Below are 18,187 nucleotides of genomic sequence, written 5' to 3'. Positions count from 1 at the left end.
AGTTGGCAACATATAGAGACAGTCCCTACCCAACAGTGGGCTCACAGTCTAAAAGTACAATGCCTGGAACATAGTAAGTGCCTAACAAATGCCATTAAAATAAGAAAAAAGCATGGCCTGGGAACCGGGAATCAGGACCTGGGTTTTAATCCTGGCTCTCCCACTTGCCTACTTTGTGACCTTGGGAAAATCACCTAACTTCTCCGTGCCTCAGTTTCTTCACCTGTTAAATGGGGATTAAATTCCTGTTCTCTCTCCTACTTTGGCCGGGATCCCCATATGGGACGGGGACGGTGTCTGACCTGATGATCTTGTATCTACTTCACTGAAGCAGCGTGGCTCAGTGGAAAGAGCATGGGCTTTGGAGTCCGAGGTCATGGGTTCAAATTCCGGCTCCACCAATTGTCAGCTGTGTGACCTTGGGCAAGTCACTTAACTTCTCTGGGCCTCAGTTACCTCATCTGTAAAATGGGGATTAAGACTGTGAGCCCCCCGTGGAACAACCTGATCACCTTGTAACTTCCCCAGCACTTAGAACAGTGCTTTGCACATAGTAAGTGCTTAATAAATGCCATTATTATCATTACTATTGTTATCTACCACGGTGCTTAGTCGAGAGCTGGGCACATAGTAAGCGCTTAACAAATACCACAGTTGTTATAATCAATCAATCAATCGTATTTATTGAGCACTTACTATGTGCAGAGAACTGTACTAAGCGCTTGGGAAGTACAAATTGGCAACACATAGAGACAGTCCCTACCCAACAGTGGGCTCACAGTCTGAAAGGGGGAGACAGAGAACAGAACCAAACATACCAACAAAATAAAATAAATAGGATAGAAATGTACAAGTAAGATAAATAAATAAATAAATAGAGTAATAAATATGTACAACCATATATACATATATACAGGTGCTGTGGGGAAGGGAAGGAGGTAAGATGGGGGGATGGAGAGGGGGACGAGGGGGAGAGGAAGGAAGGGGCTCAGTCTGGGAAGGCCTCCTGGAGGAGGTGAGCTCTTATAATGCGGTGAGCAGACTGCCTCTCAGTGCCTTGTGGTTTGTGGTCTTGGTGACATGGTTAGTTGAGTCAAAGTTGAAGGTGCCCCACCCCCCCACCCTTTCCCTCCTCACAGCATTGGCGGGAAGCTGGGCTATGCTGATCATTCATTCGTTCATTCATTCATTCAATCAATCGTATTTATTGAGCGCTTACTGTGTGCAGAGCACTGGACTGAGCGCTTGGGAAGTCCAAGTTGGCAACCTGTAGAGACGGTCCCTACCCAACAACAGGCTCACAGTCGAGAAAGGGAAAACGGATATTCAATCATATTTATTTACTGATCCTGTTCAACCTACTCTGTTATTATTGTTCGCTATCACTTCACAGTCACTTCACTTCTCTGGGCCTCAGTTACCGCATCTAGTAAAATGGGGATTAAGACTGTGAGCCCCTGCCATGGGACAACCTGATCACCTTGTAACCTCCCCAGCGCTTAGTACAGTGCTTTGCACAGCGTAAGCGCTTAATAAATGCCATCATTTAATTTTTTTTGTTAATAATCATAATCATGTACCTCACTGTACCTCATTCTCGCCTGTCCCGCCGTCGACCCCCGGCCCACGTCCTCCCCCTGGCCCGGAATGCCCTCCCTCCGCACATCGGCCAAGCTAGCTCTCTTCCTCCCTTCAGAGCCCTACTGAGAGCTCACCTCCTCCAGGAGGCCTTCCCACACTCAGCCCCTTCCTTCCTCTCCCCTTCCTCATCCCCCCCCGCCTTCCCCTCCCCACGCACCTGTATATATGCTTGTACAGATTTATTACTCTATTTTACTTGTCCATATTTACTATTCTATTTATTTTGTTAATGATCAATCAGTCAATCAATCAATCGTATTTATTGAGCGCTTACTATGTGCAGAGCACTGTACTAAGCGCTTGGGAAGTACAAATTGGCAACACATAGAGACAGTCCCTACCCAACAGTGGGCTCACAGTCTAAAAGGGGGAGACAGAGAACAGAACCAAACATACCAACAAAATAAAATAAATAGGATAGAAATGTACAAGTAAAATAAATAAATAAATAAATAAATAAATAAATAAATAAATAAATAGAGTAATAAATATGTACAACCATATATACATATATACAGGTGCTGTGGGGAAGGGAAGGAGGTAAGATGGGGGGATGGAGAGGGGGACGAGGGGGAGAGGAAGGAAGGGGCTCAGTATATATATGTATATGTTTGTACATATTTATTACTCTCTTTTACTTGTACATATTTATTTTATTTGGTTTATATGTTTTGTTGTCCGTCTCCCCCTTCTATATACATGTATATCTGTTTGTACATATTTATTACTCTATTTATTTTACTTGTACATATTTATTTTATTTGGTTTATATGTTTTGTTGTCTGTCTCCCCCTTCTATATATATATGTATATATGTTTGTACATATTTATTACTCTATTTATTTTACTTGTACATCTTTATTTTATTTGCTTTATATGTTTTGTTGTCTGTCTCCCCCTTCTGTATACATGTATATATGTTTGTGCATATTTATTACTCTATTTCTTTTACTTGTACATATTTATTTTATTTGGTTTATATGTTTTGTTGTCTGTCTCCCCCTTCTATATATATGTTTGTACATATTTATTACTCTATTATTTCTTCTACTTGTACATATTCATTTTATTTGGTTTATGTTTTGTTGTCTGTCTCCCCCTTCTATATATATGTATATATGTTTGTACATATTTATTACTCTATTTCTTTTACTTGTGCATATTTATTTTATTTGGTTTATATGTTTTGTTGTCTGTCTCCCCCTTCTATATATATGTATGTCTGTTTGTACATATTTATTACGCTATTTTGCTTGTTCATATTTATTCTATTTATTTTATTTGGTTTATATGTTTTGTTTGTCTCCCCCTTCTATATATATGTATATATGTTTGTACATATTTATTACTCTGTTTCTTTTACTTGTACGTATTTATTTTATTTGCTTTATATGTTTTGTTGTCTGTCTCCCCCTTCTATATATATGTATATATGTTTGTACATATTTATTACGCTATTTTGCTTGTTCATATTTATTTATTTTATTTGGTTTATATGTTTTGTTGTCTGTCTCCCCCTTCTATATATATGTTTGTACATATTTATTACTCTATTTCTTCTACTTGTACATACTCATTTTATTTGGTTTATGTTTTGTTGTCTGTCTCCCCCTTCTATATATATATGTATATATGTTTGTACATATTTATTGCTCTATTTCTTCTACTTGTACATATTTATTTTATTTGGTTTATATGTTTTGTTGTCTGTCTCCCCCTTCTATATATATGTATGTCTGTTTGTACATATTTATTACTCTATTTCTTCTACTTGTACATATTTATTTTATTTGGTTTATATGTTTTGTTGTCTGTCTCCCCCTTCTATATATATATGTATATATGTTTGTACGTATTTATTACTCTATTTCTTCTACTTGTACATATTTATTTTATTTGGTTTATATGTTTTGTTGTCTGTCTCCCCCTTCTATACATGTGTATATATGTTTGTACATATTTATTACTCTATTTCTTTTACTTGTACATATTTATTTTATTTGGTTTATATGTTTTGTTGTCTGTCTCCCCCTTCTATATAGATGTATATATGTTTGTACATATTTATTACTCTATTTCTTCTACTTGTACATATTTATTTTGTTTGGTTTATATGTTTTGTTGTCTGTCTCCCCCTTCTATATATATGTATATATGTTTGTACATATTTATTACTCTATTTCTTCTACTTGTACATATTTATTTTATTTGGTTTATATGTTTTGTTGTCTGTCTCCCCCTTCTATATAGATGTATATCTGTTTGTACATATTTATTACTCTATTTCTTTTACTTGTACATATTTATTTTATTTGGTTTATATGTTTTGTTGTCTGTCTCCCCCTTCTATATATATGTATATATGTTGGTGCGTATTTATTACTCTATTTCTTTTACTTGTACATATTTATTTTATTTGGTTTATATGTTTTGTTGTCTGTCTACCACTTCTATATATATATGTATATATGTTTGTACGTATTTATTACTCTATTTCTTTCACTTGTACATATTTATTTTATTTGGTTTATATGTTTTGTTGTCTGTCTCCCCCTTCTATATATACGTATATATGTTTGTACATATTTATTACTCTATTTCTTTTACTTGTACATATTTATTTTATTTGGTTTATGTGTTTTGTTGTCTGTCTCCCCCTTCTATATATATTTATATATGTTTGTACATATTTATTACTCTATTTCTTTTACTTGTAATTTTATTTGGTTTATATGTTTTTGTTGTCTGTCTTCCCCTTCTATATACATGTATATATGTTTGTACATATTTATTACTCTATTTTGCTTGTACATATTTATTCTGTTTATTTTATTTGGTTTATATGTTTTGTTGTCTGTCTCTCCCTTCTATATATATGTATATATGTTTGTACATATTTATTACTCTATTTTACTTGTACATATTTATTCTATTTGGTTTATATGTTTTGTTGTCTGTCTCCCCTTCTATATATATATGTATATATGTTTGTACATATTTATTACTCTATTTATTTTGCTTGTACATATTTATTCTATTTATTTTATTTGGATTATATGTTTTGTTTTGTTGTCTGCCTACCCCTTCTAGACTGTGAGCCCGCTGTTGGGCAGGGACCGTCTCTATATGTTGCCGACTTGTACTTCCCAAGCGCTTAGTACAGTGCTCTGCACAGAGTAAGCGCTCAATAAATACGATTGAATGAATGGTTTATATGTTTTGTTTTGTTGTCCGTCTCCCCCTTCTAGACTGTGAGCCCGCTGTTGGGTAGGGACCGTCTCTATCTGTTGCCAACTTGTACTTCCCAAGCGCTTAGTGCAGTGCTCTGCACACAGTAAGCACTCGATAAATACGATTGAATGAGTGAATGAATGAATGACTCTTCAGACCTCTTCTTAAAAAATCTCATCTATTCCAGGAAGCCTTCCCTGACTAATCTCCCATCTCACCACTCTATTTTTCCTCTCTAATCGTCACCTATGGACTTAGTCCCACCTCCAAAGCACTTAAGTACTTACCCCCCCCAACCCCCCCATAAATAGGTGGTTTTGTGGTGTACTTCCCAAGCGCTTAGTACAGTGCTCTGCACACAGTAAGCGCTCAATAAATACGATTGATTGATTGATTGTGGTGGGGGGAAAGGCACCTAGCTCAGCCCCCGCCTTCCTTGAGGAGGATCTCATCTTTCCTGGAATCTGACACCAGGCCGGAGAGCCTATCTTTCCTCTGTCATTTTTGGAATTAAGATAAGGAGGATTAATTTGGCTCCCGGGACACTGAACATTGTTCCCGGAGGCTGACAAAAAGCTGTCTGTCCGACCCTCTGCGATTCCCAAAGTTCAGGAGACTCACATCTCCCGTGGGGACGCGTGGCCAGGCGCTGGGCTTGGAGGGGTGGCTGGGGGTGGGCTGGGAAACTGAGGAACCGTAGAGCATGCTGGCTCTGTCTGGGGAGGTGGGTTCTAATCCCGGCTCCACCACTTTTTAGACTGTGAGCCCACTGTTGGGTAGGGACCGTCTCTATATGTTGCCAACTTGGACTTCCCAAGCGCTTAGTACAGTGCTTTGCACACAGTAAGCGCTCAAGAAATATGATTGATTGATTATCAGCTGTGTGACTTTAGGTGAGTCACTTAACCTCTCCGTGCCTCAGTTACCTCATCTGGAAAATGGGGATTAAGACCGTGAGCCCCATGTGGGACAACAGTGGCCCAGTGGAAAGAGCCCGGGCTTTGGAGTCAGAGGTCATGGGTTCAAATCCCGGCTCCGGCAATTGTCAGCTGGGTGACTTTGGGCAGGTCACTTCACTTCTCTGGGCCTCAGTTTTCCCTCATCTGGAAAATGGGGATGAAGACTGTGAGCCCCCTGTGGGACAACCTGATTGCCTTGTAACCTCCCCAGCGCTTAGAACAGTGCTTTGCACATAGTAAGCGCTTAATAAATAAATTAATTAATTAATCCATTCAGTCGTATTTATTGAGCACTTACTGTGTTCAGAGCACTGTACTAAGCACTTGGGAAGTACAAGTTGGCAACACATAGAGACGGTCCCTACCCAACAACGGGCTCACAGTGCCATCGTTATTATTACCTTGTATCTACCGCAGTGCTTAGAACAGTGCTTGGCACATAGGAAGCGCTTAACAAATACCATTATTATTATTATTATCATCTTGGGACAGGGCAGTTTGGAAGTCAGAGACTGCATCACCCGTCTCCGGAGCCTGGGACTAAGGAAGGAGGTGGAGTGGGAAGGGAGAAGGTTTGGTGCCCTGGACCAAAGGCAGGGGTCAGAGGTCAGGGGCCTGGGAATGCCTTGATACCAAACACGTGGCCAGGGTCCTTGATGATGATGATGATGATCATCATCATCATCATCCATCGTATTTACTGAGCGCTTACTATGTGCAGAGCATTGTGCTAAGCGCTTGGGAAGTACAAATTGGCAACACATAGAGACGGTCCCTACCCAACAGTGGGCTCACAGTCTAAAAGGGGGAGACAGAGAACAAAACCAAATATACTAACAAAATAAAATAAATAGAATAGATATGTACAAGTAAAATAAATAAATAGAGTAATAAATATGTACAAACATATATACAGGTGCTGTGCGGAAGGGAAGGAGGTAAGATGGGGGGATGGAGAGGGGGACGAGGGGGAAAGGAATGATGATGATTATGATGATATTTGTTAAGCGCTTAATATTTGCCAGGCACCGTTCTAAGCACTGGGGTAGATACAAGGTGATCAGGTTGTCCCACGTGGGGCTCTCAGTCTTCACCCCCCATTTTCCAGATGAGGCAACTGAGGCCCAGAGAAGTGAAGTGACTTGCCCAGAGTCACCCAGCTGACAAGTGGTGGAGCCGGGATTAGAACCCATGTCCTGTGACTCCCAAGCCCGGGCTCTTTCAACGAAGCCATGCTGCTTCTCCTTGGGGAGCATGGTGTAGTGGATAGAGCAAGGGTCTGGGAATCAGAAGGTCACGGGTTCTAATCCCCGCTCCACCACATGTCTGCTGTGTGACCTTGGACAAGGCACTTCACTTCCCTGTGCCTCAGTCCCCTCATCTGTAAAATGGGGATTGAGACTGTGAGTCCCATGTGGGACAGGAGGGACTGCGTCCAATCCGCTTTGCTTCTATCCACCCCAGCGCTTAGTACAGTGCCTGGCACATAGCAAGCCCGTAAGAAATAATAATAATGATGGCATTTATTAAGCACTTACTACGTGCAAAGCGCTGTTCTAAGCGCTGGGGAGGTTACAAGGTGATCAGGTTATCCCATGGGGGGGCTCACAGTCTTAATCCCCATTTTCCAGATGAAGTAACTGAGGCCCAGAGTGTGAGCCCACTGTTGGGTAGGGACTGTCTCTCTATGTTGCCAACTTGTACTTCCCAAGCACTTAGTACAGTGCTCTGCACACAATCAATCAATCAATCGTATTTATTGAGTGCTTACTGTGTGCAGAGCACTGGACTAAGCGCTTGGGAAGTACAAGTTGGCAACGTATAGAGACGGTCCCTACCCAACAGTGGGCTCACAGTCTAAAAGTAAGTAAGCGCTCAATAAATACATTTGATTGATTGATTGATTGAAGGGACTTGCCCAAAGTCACACAGCTGACAAGTGGCCGAGCCGGGATTTGAACCCATGACCTCTGACTCCCAAGCCCGGGCTGTTTCTCATGCTGCTTCTCTAACTCTCTTTCTCATTCTCACTCTCGTTCACAGGCTCCTCCTCTGCTTCCCGCCCCCTAACTTTGGGTGTCCCTCTAAGTTCAGTCTGGGTCCCTTTTAAATACCGCATTTATGTAGGGACCGTCTCTATATGTTGCCAACTTGGACTTCCCAAGCGCTTAGTCCAGTGCTCTGCACACAGTAAGCGCTCAATAAATACAATTGAATGAATGAATGAATGGTTTATATGTTTTGTTTTGTTGTCTGTGTCCCCCTTCTAGACTGTGAGCCCACTGTGGGGTAGGGACCGTCTCTAGATGTTGCCAACTTGGACTTCCCAAGTGCTTAGTCCAGTGCTGTGCGCACAGTAAGCGCACAATAAATGCAATTGAATGAATGAATGGTTTATATGTTTTGTTTTGTTGTCTGTCTCCCCCTTCTAGACTGTGAGCCCGCTGTTGGGTAGGGACCGTCTCTATATGTTGCCAACTTGGACTTCCCAAGCGCTTAGTCCAGTGCTCTGCACACCGTAAGCGCTCAATAAATACAATTGAATGAATGAATGAATGAATGGTTTACATGTTTTGTTTTGTTGTCTGTCTCCCCCTTCTAGACTGTGAGCCCGCTGTTGGGTAGGGACCGTCTCTATATGTTGCCAACTTGGACTTCCCAAGCGCTTAGTCCAGTGCTCTGCACACGGTAAGCGCTCAATAAATACAATTGAATGAATGAATGAATGAATGGTTTATATGTTTTGTTGTCTTTCTCCCCCTTCTAGACTGTGAGCCCGCTGTTGGGTAGGGACCGTCTCTATATGTTGCCAACTTGGACTTCCCAAGCGCTTAGTACAGTGGTCTGCACACAGTAAGCACTCAATAAATGCGAATTAATGAATGAATGAATGAATCATTATTATTATTATTATTATTATTATTATTATTATTATTATTAACCTTTTTCCTCTTTCCTTCCTAGGCTGCCACCCACTGTGCCAGCACTGCACAGCCGACCCGCGCCACCGAGGCAGCCTGTGCCTGCGGTGTCAGAGTGCCCGCCACGTGCTGCTGGGGGACGGCTGTGTGCCCACCTGCCCCGCCGGCTACTACACAGGGCGAGGCGCCTGTACCAGTGAGTCCTGCCGGGGCAGCCCCGGGAGCGGGGGACGTCTCCACGCGGAGCCCTCCCAACCCACCCGCCGGGCCTCAGGGAGGGATGGGATGTGAGTGGGCAGAACGCCCCCCTGGCAGATATTACCAGGCCCCTCCGGGTCCCCTGAACCGGGCCCTGGGGAGGTCTGTAAACTCCTACAGGGCAGGAGCTATGGCTTGTACTTCCCAAGCGCTTAGTACAGTGCTCCCCCTTGTCCCCCTCTCCATCCCCCCCATCTTACCTCCTTCCCTTCCCCACAGCACCTGTATATATGTATATATGTTTGTACTATTTATTTTACTTGTACATATCTATTCTATTTATTTTATTTTGTTAGTATGTTTGGTTTTGTTCTCTGTCTCCCCCTTTTAGACTGTGAGCCCACTGTTGGGTAGGGACTGTCTCTAGATGTTGCCAATTTGTACTTCCCAAGTGCTTAGTACAGTGCTCTGCACATAGTAAGCGCTCAATAAATACGATTGATGATGATGATGATGATGCTCTGCACACAGTAAGCGCTCAATAAATACGATTGATTGATTTTCCAGTCACCGTCCCACAAAAAAGCAGCGTGGCCTAGTGGAGAGATGACGGGATGGGAGTCAGGAGACCTGAATTCTAATTCTGGCTCTGCCTCTTGCCTGAGGTGTGACCCTGGGGAAATAATAATGCTGGCATTTGTTAAGCCAAACTCAGTGGAGTTAAGCCTGACTCTTTCCACTGAGCCACACTGCTTAATAATAATAATAATAATAATGATGGCATTTATTAAGCACTTACTATGTGCAAAGCACTGTTCTAAGCGCTTGGGGGGATACAAAGTGATCAGGTTGTCCCACGTGGGGCTCACAGGCTTAATCCCCGTTTTACAGATGAGGGAACTGAGGCTCAGAGAAGTTAAGTGACTTGCCCAAGGTCACACAGCAGACATGTGGCGGAGCCGGGATTCGAACCCCTGACCTCTGACTCCAAAGCCCGGGCTCTTTCCACTGAGCCACACTGCTTAATAATAAATAATAATAATGATGGCATTTATTAAGCGCTTACTATGTGCAAAGCACTGTTCTAAGCACTGGGGAGGTTACAAGGTGATCAGGTTGTCCCACGGGGGGGCTCACGGTCTTCATCCCCATTTTACAGCTGAGGTAACTGAGGCACAGAGAGGTTAAGTGACTTCCCCAAAGTCACACAGCTGACAATTGGCAGAGCCGGGATTTGAACCCATGACCTCTGACTCCAAAGCCCACAGGCTCTTTTCCACTGAGCCACACTGCTTCTCTGGGGAAGTCACTTAGCTTCCCTGGTCCTCAGTTTCTTCATCAACGAGCCCCGCGGGGGCCCGGACTGAGTCAAACCTGATTGTATCGGACTTATCTCGGTGATTAGCAATGAACAAATATCACAGTTATTATTGTATTATAATTAATGTTATTATTTCGGGGTATTTTTTAAGCACTTAAAGTACGAAGTGCTGGGGTAGATACAAGCTAATCAGGGTGGACACGGTCGGTGTCCCACATGGGGCTCGTAGTTTTAATCCCCATTTTCAAAATGGGGTAACTGAGACACAGAGAAGTTGTGACTTCTTATTATGGGCAGCCTGGGGCTGAGGATATTGTGGGAGGTTGAGCCCACTGTTGGGTAGGGACTGTCTCTATATGTTGCCAACTTGTACTTCCCAAGCGCTTAGTACAGTGCTCTGCACACAGTAAGTGCTCAATAAATATGATTGATTGATTGATTGATTGATTGATTGACCAGTGCTCCCGTGGGACTGACCTCCTCCCTCTTGCTGCAGAGTGCCATCCCTCGTGCAAATCCTGCCGCGGGGAAGGCCCGGCTTCCTGTTCGTCCTGCGATGAGGCCCTCGTCCTGTCCCATACTGGCAGGTGTGTCACGGCCTGCCACCCAGGGTACTATTTGGACGAGGGACGCACGTGCCAGGGTACGTATTCCTTGAATCGGGGCCGGGGGGCTGGCGACATCCCCTTTTTTTGGACTACGTACCCGGGGGGCAGCTAGTCCTCGGGGTGAACAGTCGGCGGGGAGCAGGCAGAGCGGATGAGGCTCGGGGCCTGGACAGAGACAGGCCCACCGAGGTCAGAGGAGGAAGAGTTTGTCCTCGGGGGCCCAGAGGTTTTTTTTTTTTATGGCATTTATTAAGTGCTTACTATGTGCAAAGCACTATTCTAAACACTGGGGAGGTTACAATCAATCAATCGTATTGAGCGCTTACTGTGTGCAGAGCACTGTACTAAGCGCTTGGGAAGTACAAGTTGGCAACATATAGAGACAGTCCCTACCCAGCAGTGGGCTCATGATCAGGTTGTCCCCCGGGGGGCTCACAGTCTTAATCCCCATTTTACAGATGAGGTCACTGAGGCCCAGAGAAGTGAAGTGACTTCCCCAAAGTCACACAGCTGGCAATTGGCGGAGCCGGGATTTGAACCCATGACCTCTGACTCCAAAGCCCGTGCTCTTTCCAAGGCTCCTTGATCAGAAAAGGTCATTCCCTTAACCGGCTCTCTGGTTTGCCCAGCTTCGGGATTCCAGGCTAGGAAACGAATGGACTCGAAGAGATGCTTGCTTGGAGTTTTTCTCTAAACTGTTAGTTGCCAATGGGCAGGGAACATGTCTAGCAATTCTGTTGTATTGTACTCTCCCAAGAACCTAGTATAGTGCCCTACACACTGTAAGCGCTCAATAAATATCACTGATTGATTGATTGTTTCCCTTGGAGTAGGGGTATTCTAGTGTGGGTTGAGTGTAGGTTGACCATTTCAGGGAACCCTATTATGATCACCAGTGGATAATAATAATAATAATGACATTTTCATAATAATAATAATGATGACCTCTTTCCAAGACGCCTTGATCAGAAAAGGTCATTCCCTTAACCGGCTCTCTGGTTTGCCCAGCTTCGGGATTCCAGGCTAGGAAACGAATGGACTCGAAGAGATGCTTGCTTGGAGTTTTTCTCTAAACTGTTAGTTGCCAATGGGCAGGGAACATGTCTACCAATTCTGTTGTATTGTACTCTTCCAAGAACCTAGTACAGTGCCCTACACATTGTAAGCGCTCAATAAATATCACTGATTGATTGATTGTTTCCCTTGGAGTAGGGGTATTCTAGTGTGGGTTGAGTGTAGGTTGACCATTTCAAGGAACCCTATTATGATCACCAGTGGACAATAATAATAATGATGACATTTTCATAATAATAATAATGATGACCTCTTTCCAAGACGCCTTGATCGGAGAAGGTCATTCCCTTAACCGGCTCTCTGGTTTGCCCAGCTTCGGGATTCCAGGCTAGAAAACGAATGGACTCGAAGAGATGTTTGCTTGGAGTTTTTCTCTAAACTGTTAGTTGCCAATGGGCAGGGAACATGTCTACCAATTCTGTTGTATTGTACTCTCCCAAGAACCTAGTATAGTGCCCTACACACTGTAAGCACTCAATAAATATCACTGATTGATTGATTGTTTCCCTTGGAGTAGGGGTATTCTAGTGTGGGTTGAGTGCAGGTTGACCATTTCAGGGGACCCTATTATGATCACCAGTGGATAATAATAATAATAATGATGGCTTTTATTAAGCACTTACTAGGTACAAAGCACTGTTCTAAGTGCCAGGGAGGTTACAAGGTGATCAGGTTGTCCCACGGGGGGCTCACAGTCTTAATCCCCATTTTCCAGATGAGGGAACTGAGGCCCAGAGAAGTGAAGTGTCTTGCCCAAAGTCACACAGCTGACAATTGGCAGAGCTGGGATTTGAACCCATGACCTCTGACTCCAAAGCCCGGGCTCTTCCCTCTGAGCGACGCTGCAGGTGGAAAGCAGGTGCAAAACTCTCCTTGTCCTGCTGAGAGTACGTTGAACCCCCTGAGGGAATTGGGTGTTTTATCGACCTTTAGAAAGAAATTATCATTTGCTATCAAGAACAAGTGGATGTTGATAGCTGTTGGGATTGTCGAAAGGAGAAGCACTGTGGCCTAGTGGAAAGAGCATAGGCTTGGAAGTCGGTGGACCTGGGTTCTAATCCTGGCTCCACCCTTTGCTGGGCACTTCACTTCTCAGTGCCTCAGTTATCTAATGTATAGAATGGAGATTAAATCTGTGAGCCCCGTGTGAGACGTGAGCTGTATCCAACCTGATTAGCTTGTATCTAAACCGGCACTTAGTGCATTGCCGGGTACTTATATAGAAAGTGCTTAATGAATACCATTAAAAGAAAAACGGTGGAGCCATTAGAAGGCAAGCTTTAGCACGGATCCCTGCTATGACAGTGTCAACGCTCCTTTGACCCAGCAGTCCCCCGGGGGGCCCCTGGGCATTGACTACCTCCTTCCCTTCCCCACAGCACCTGTATATATTTATATAGGTTTGTACATATTTATTATTCTATTTATTTTACTTGTATCTATCTATTCTATTTATTTTATTTTGTTAGTATGTTTGGTTTTGTTCTCTGTCCCCCCCTTCTAGACTGTGAGCCCACTGTTGGGTAGGGACTCTCTCTATATGTTGCCAGTTTGTACTTCCTAAGCGCTTAGTACAGTGCTCTGCACACAGTAAGCGCTCAATAAATACGATTGATTGATTGACTTCAAAGGTTGCCCCAAGTCGGGAGAAACCTGGCGCACCGGCCACAGTCCAGTAGTGATTTTCCAGGTGGCAGCCTACGGCCCCATCGCCTTATGAAACACAGGATCGATTTTCGTGGCCCCGGCCAACCCCGTGGAGATAATAATAATAATAATTGTGGTATTTCTTAGGCACTTACTATGTGCCAGGCACTGTGCTAAGAGCTGGGGTGGTTACAAGCAAATCGGTTTGGACACAGTCCCCGTCCCATGTGGGGCTCACAGTCTCAATCCCCATTATACAAGTAAGGGAACCGGGGCACAGAGGAGCTAAGTGATTTGCCCAAAGTCACACAGGAGACACGTGGCGGAGCTGGGATTAGAACCCATGACTTTCTGACTCCCAGAAAGTGCTCTATCCATTATGCCACGCTGAGATGTGTTCATGCCAAATGAGATAAAGTTGGATCGGGTGTTGGGAAGGACTGTGCCTCGTTCTCACCCGTCCCGCCGTCGACCCTCAGCCCACGTCCTCCCCTGGCCCGTAATGCCCTCCCTCCGCCCATCCGCCAAGCTAGCTCTCTTCCTCCCTTCAAAGCCCTACTGAGAGCTCACCTCCTCCAGGAGGCCTTCCCACACTGAGCCCCCTCCTTCCTCTCCTTCTCCCCAACCCCCCAGCCCTACCTCCTTCCCCTCCCCAAGCACCTGTATATATGTTTGTACAGATTTATTACTCTATTTTACTTGTACATATTTACTATTCGATTTATTTTATTTTGTTAATATGTTTTGTTGCCTGTCTCCTCCTTCTAGACTATGATCCCGTTGTTGGGTAGGGACCGTCTCTATCTGTTGCCAACTTGTACTTCCCAAGTGCTTAGTACAGTGCTCTGCACACAGTAAACGCTCAATAAATACGATTGAATGAATGAGGATTTCTGACCCGACGCGTCTTTTCTTTTTCCCTCCCATATATGCTCAGTGTGCGACAGTCTGTGTCGGAGCTGCGATTCACCCACGAGCTGCACGTCCTGCAGAGACCCGGCTCAGGTCCTTCTCCGGGGCAAGTGCCTGGACAGCTGTGGTCAGCAGTATTTCCTCGACGTCGCCACCCGGACTTGCAAAGGTGAAGGGGACCATTCGCCCATCTGTCTGGGGGGCTTGCATTTCAGAGGGACTTCTGCTCCGGTCTTTATTGGCCAGGCGGATTGAGGGATTGAAGTGAAATCATTCAGGCCCCCGCAAACAAAGCATTTTCCTGAAATGTCCAGATCATCATCATCATCATCATCATCAATCGTATTTATTGAGCGCTTACTGTGTGCAGAGCACTGTACTAAGCGCTTGGAAAGTACAAGTTGGCAACATATGGAGACAGTCCCTACCCAACAGTGGGCTCACAGTCTAAAAGGGGGAGACAGAGAACAAAACCAAACATACTAACAAAATAAAATAAATAGAATAGATATGTACAAGTAAAATAGAGTAACAAATATGTACAAACATATATACATATATACAGGTGCTGTGGGGAAGGGAAGGAGGTAAGATGGGGGGGTGGAGAGGGGGATGAGGGGGAGAGTAAGGAAGGGGCTCAGTCTGGGAAGGCCTCCTGGAGGAGGTGAGCTCTCAGTAGAGCCTTGAAGGGAGGAAGAGAGCTAACTTGGCGGATGGGCAGAGGGAGGGCATTCCAGGCCCGGGGGATGACGTGGGGGACAGGCGAGAACGAGGTACGGTGAGGAGATTGGGGGCAGAGGAGCGGAGGGTGCGGGGTGGGCTGGAGAAGGAGAGAAGGGAGGTGAGGTAGGAGGGGGCGAGGGGATGGGCAGCCTTGAAGCCCAGGGTGAGGAGTTTCTGCCTGATGCGCGGATTGATTGGTAGCCACTGGAGATTTTTTAGGAAAATGGAGAGACATCCCCTGGAAAATGGCTGCTTTTTCACCCCACCTGTCTGGGCAAAACAGGTTCCTGGAATCTCATACTGCTTCCTTTTTATGTCAACTTAGTCTCCTTCTTCTCCCTGGCCCCTTCTGCCAGCCCTATGGTCTGGTGGGCAGACTCCAACTTATCCTTTCCTTACTTCCACTGGGGTATCCACTGCCCCTTCTCCACGGTACGGCAGACCGGGGTCAGGGGTCTGGGGGCCAGGGGTCCCGATGGTTTGTTCGTTTGGAACGCTGCAGCCTTGTTTATCTCCTGCTTTATACCGAGACTGGGGGCTGCTTAAGGGGGTAGGGGCATCTCCTGGCCCTGGCCAAAGCCCCTTTCCCATTCTGGGGTCTCCGAACTGCGTGAGGTCAACAAGAAGATTACAGATCCTTCTCCTGGTCAGTGGTATGGGCCTTTGGCATCAGACACCTTCATTTTACCCAGTCTGCTGCAACCTAAACCATTAGGGTGGTTACCCTTGCCCAGCCCCTCAAAGAGCATGCAGGGGTTGGCTCGCTGCCCACTCTCTGGGACCGAGGCTCAAGGAGAGAAGAAGAGGAGCGGAATGCCGGCCGCTTGTCGGCCTGCCGGGGAGGGGGACTGTGGGAAAAGTGGGTGGGAGCTGGCGGAATGGCGGGAAGAATTTTTCTTTGGCTGACGTTGGTGGCCCCTTTCGGATGGAAGTTTGCCTCACCCCAGCTCAATCCATAGGTTGATCGCTGGCCTTCTGGGCCAACGTTTGCCCCCTGGAATCGCCAGCCGGGCCCGTCTGGGACTCTGGGAAAGTCACATTCTGTGCACGCTGGGGAATGCAGCTGCAGCAGGAAAAGGGGGATGAGAGCCTAAATGCTGAAATCAGTCTCTCTCAGCTCCTTGGCCCGGTCTGGCCCTACCCTGCCCTGAGGAGGGGGTACAGGATGGCGGTGTCACCGTTGACCCATTTCTCATGGACCGGCCATTCACGCGCTGTTCTTACATCCCAGTGCGGCCGTGCTTTTTAAAGCTGCAGAAGTGGCTTGCGGGAGAACTCGATCTGTCAGGCCACTTTCAACCGGAGGAAGTAGAGCAGAAAGGAACGGAATCGGTGACTGGAATCACCCCGTTCCTCTCCTGCGGGCCCAGAGTGAGTTTGGGAACTCCCCAGAGCAGCGAGAAGAGCGGGAAGGGGCGAGATGGGGGGTGAGAAACAGGAGAGAGGAAGGGAAGGAAAGAGAGAGAGAGAGAGAGAGAGAGAGAGAGAGAGAGAGAGAGACGGATGCCATGGACAGAGGCAGAGACCGTGAGAAGCAGAGTTTAGAGACAGAGAGTTTAGAGAGGTACTACCTCTCTCTCTCTCACACTCTCTCTCTCTCTCTCTCTCTCTCTCTCTCTCTCTCTCTTTCTCTCTCTCTCTCTCTCTCTCACACACACACACACATGTGTGTTTGCACTCATCCAGTAGATCTTTAGGACTTGTTGTTGGCAGCAGTAGCTTCAGGAGAGAGTTCTAGCTGAATTCTTTCCTCCTCCCCACCACGGCCAGCTGCTGGCTCTCATTCCGCTAAGGGGTGGCTTCAGTCTCCCCTGTCACCTGCTCCCTGTGGTTTCTGACACCAGCTTTGTTGGGGGGCAAGGAATTCATTCATTCATCCATTCGTATTTAGTGAGCGCTTACTGTGTGCAGAGCACTGTGCTAAGCGCTTGGGAAGTACAAGTCGGCAACATATAGAGACGGTCCCTACCCAACAACGGGATCACAGTCTAGAAGGGGGAGACGGACAACGTAACAAAACATGTAGACGGGTGTCAAAACCGTCAGAACAAATAGAAATAAAGCTAGATGCACATCATTAACAAAATAAATAGAATAGTAAATATGTACAAGTAAAATAATTAGAGTCATAAATCTGTATACAAGTGCTGTGGGGAGGGGAAGGAGACGGGGGATGGGGAGGAGGAGAGGAAAAAGGGGGCTGAGTGTGGGAAGGCCTCCTGGAGGAGGTGAGCTCTCAGTAGGGCTTTGAAGGGAGGAAGAGAGCTAGCTTGGCGGATCATCATCATCAATCGTATTTATTGAGCGCTTACTGTGTGCAGAGCACTGTGGAGGGAGGGCATTCCGGGCCAGGGGAAGGACGTGGGCTGGGGGTCGATGGCGGGGCAGGCGAGAACAAGGTACAGTGAGGAGGTTAGTGGCGGCAGAGGAGCAGAGGGTGCGGGCTGGGCTGGAGGAGGAGAGATGGGAGGTGAGGTAGGAGGGGGCGAAGCAGGGGTGTCTCCAATAGTCACTGACCTGGAGATCAGCCTGGAGAAAGAGCCAGGAGCTGGGATGACCAGCACTGGGGGGAGTGGATGTCTCCTCTGCCCCTTTCTCCCCCTGCATCCTGTCTTTGTGCTGTTCCCTTCACTGCCCTGCACATCATAGCCGCCCCAGAGCCACAAGAGCAGCAGGTGAGGACAGAGAGAAAGGGAGAAAAAGGCCTTCTTTTCTGGCTTTGTCTCTGGCATCTCTGTAATAATAATAATTGTGGCATTTGTTAAACACTTACTATGTGCCAAACACTGTACTAAGTACTGGGTTAATAATAATAATAATGATGATATTTATTAAGCGCTTACTATGTGCAAAGCACTGTTCTAAGTGCTGGGGGGATACAGGGTGATCAGGTTGTCCCACGGGGGGCTCACAGTCTTCATCCCCATTTTACAGATGAGGGAACTGAGGCCC

The 18,187-nt window shown here is 45.7% G+C and overlaps 1 protein-coding gene across 1 annotated transcript in view; it reads left to right on the top strand.

Moving 5' to 3' along the window:
• FRAS1 (Fraser extracellular matrix complex subunit 1) overlaps positions 1 to 18,187 on the top strand; it is a 210,436-nt gene that overhangs the window by 81,718 nt on the left and 110,531 nt on the right. Inside the window, 3 exon segments of the mRNA XM_038759168.1 lie at positions 8,796 to 8,948; positions 10,768 to 10,914; positions 14,538 to 14,681. Coding sequence (XP_038615096.1) covers positions 8,796 to 8,948; positions 10,768 to 10,914; positions 14,538 to 14,681 — 444 coding nt within the window.

The sequence above is a fragment of the Tachyglossus aculeatus genome, chromosome 17 (genome assembly GCF_015852505.1).
Source record: "Tachyglossus aculeatus isolate mTacAcu1 chromosome 17, mTacAcu1.pri, whole genome shotgun sequence".
NCBI classification, from domain to species: Eukaryota; Metazoa; Chordata; class Mammalia; order Monotremata; family Tachyglossidae; genus Tachyglossus; species Tachyglossus aculeatus.
The sequence above is the reverse complement of the archived record's forward strand: the minus strand, read 5'-3'. Positions and strand labels throughout refer to the sequence as shown.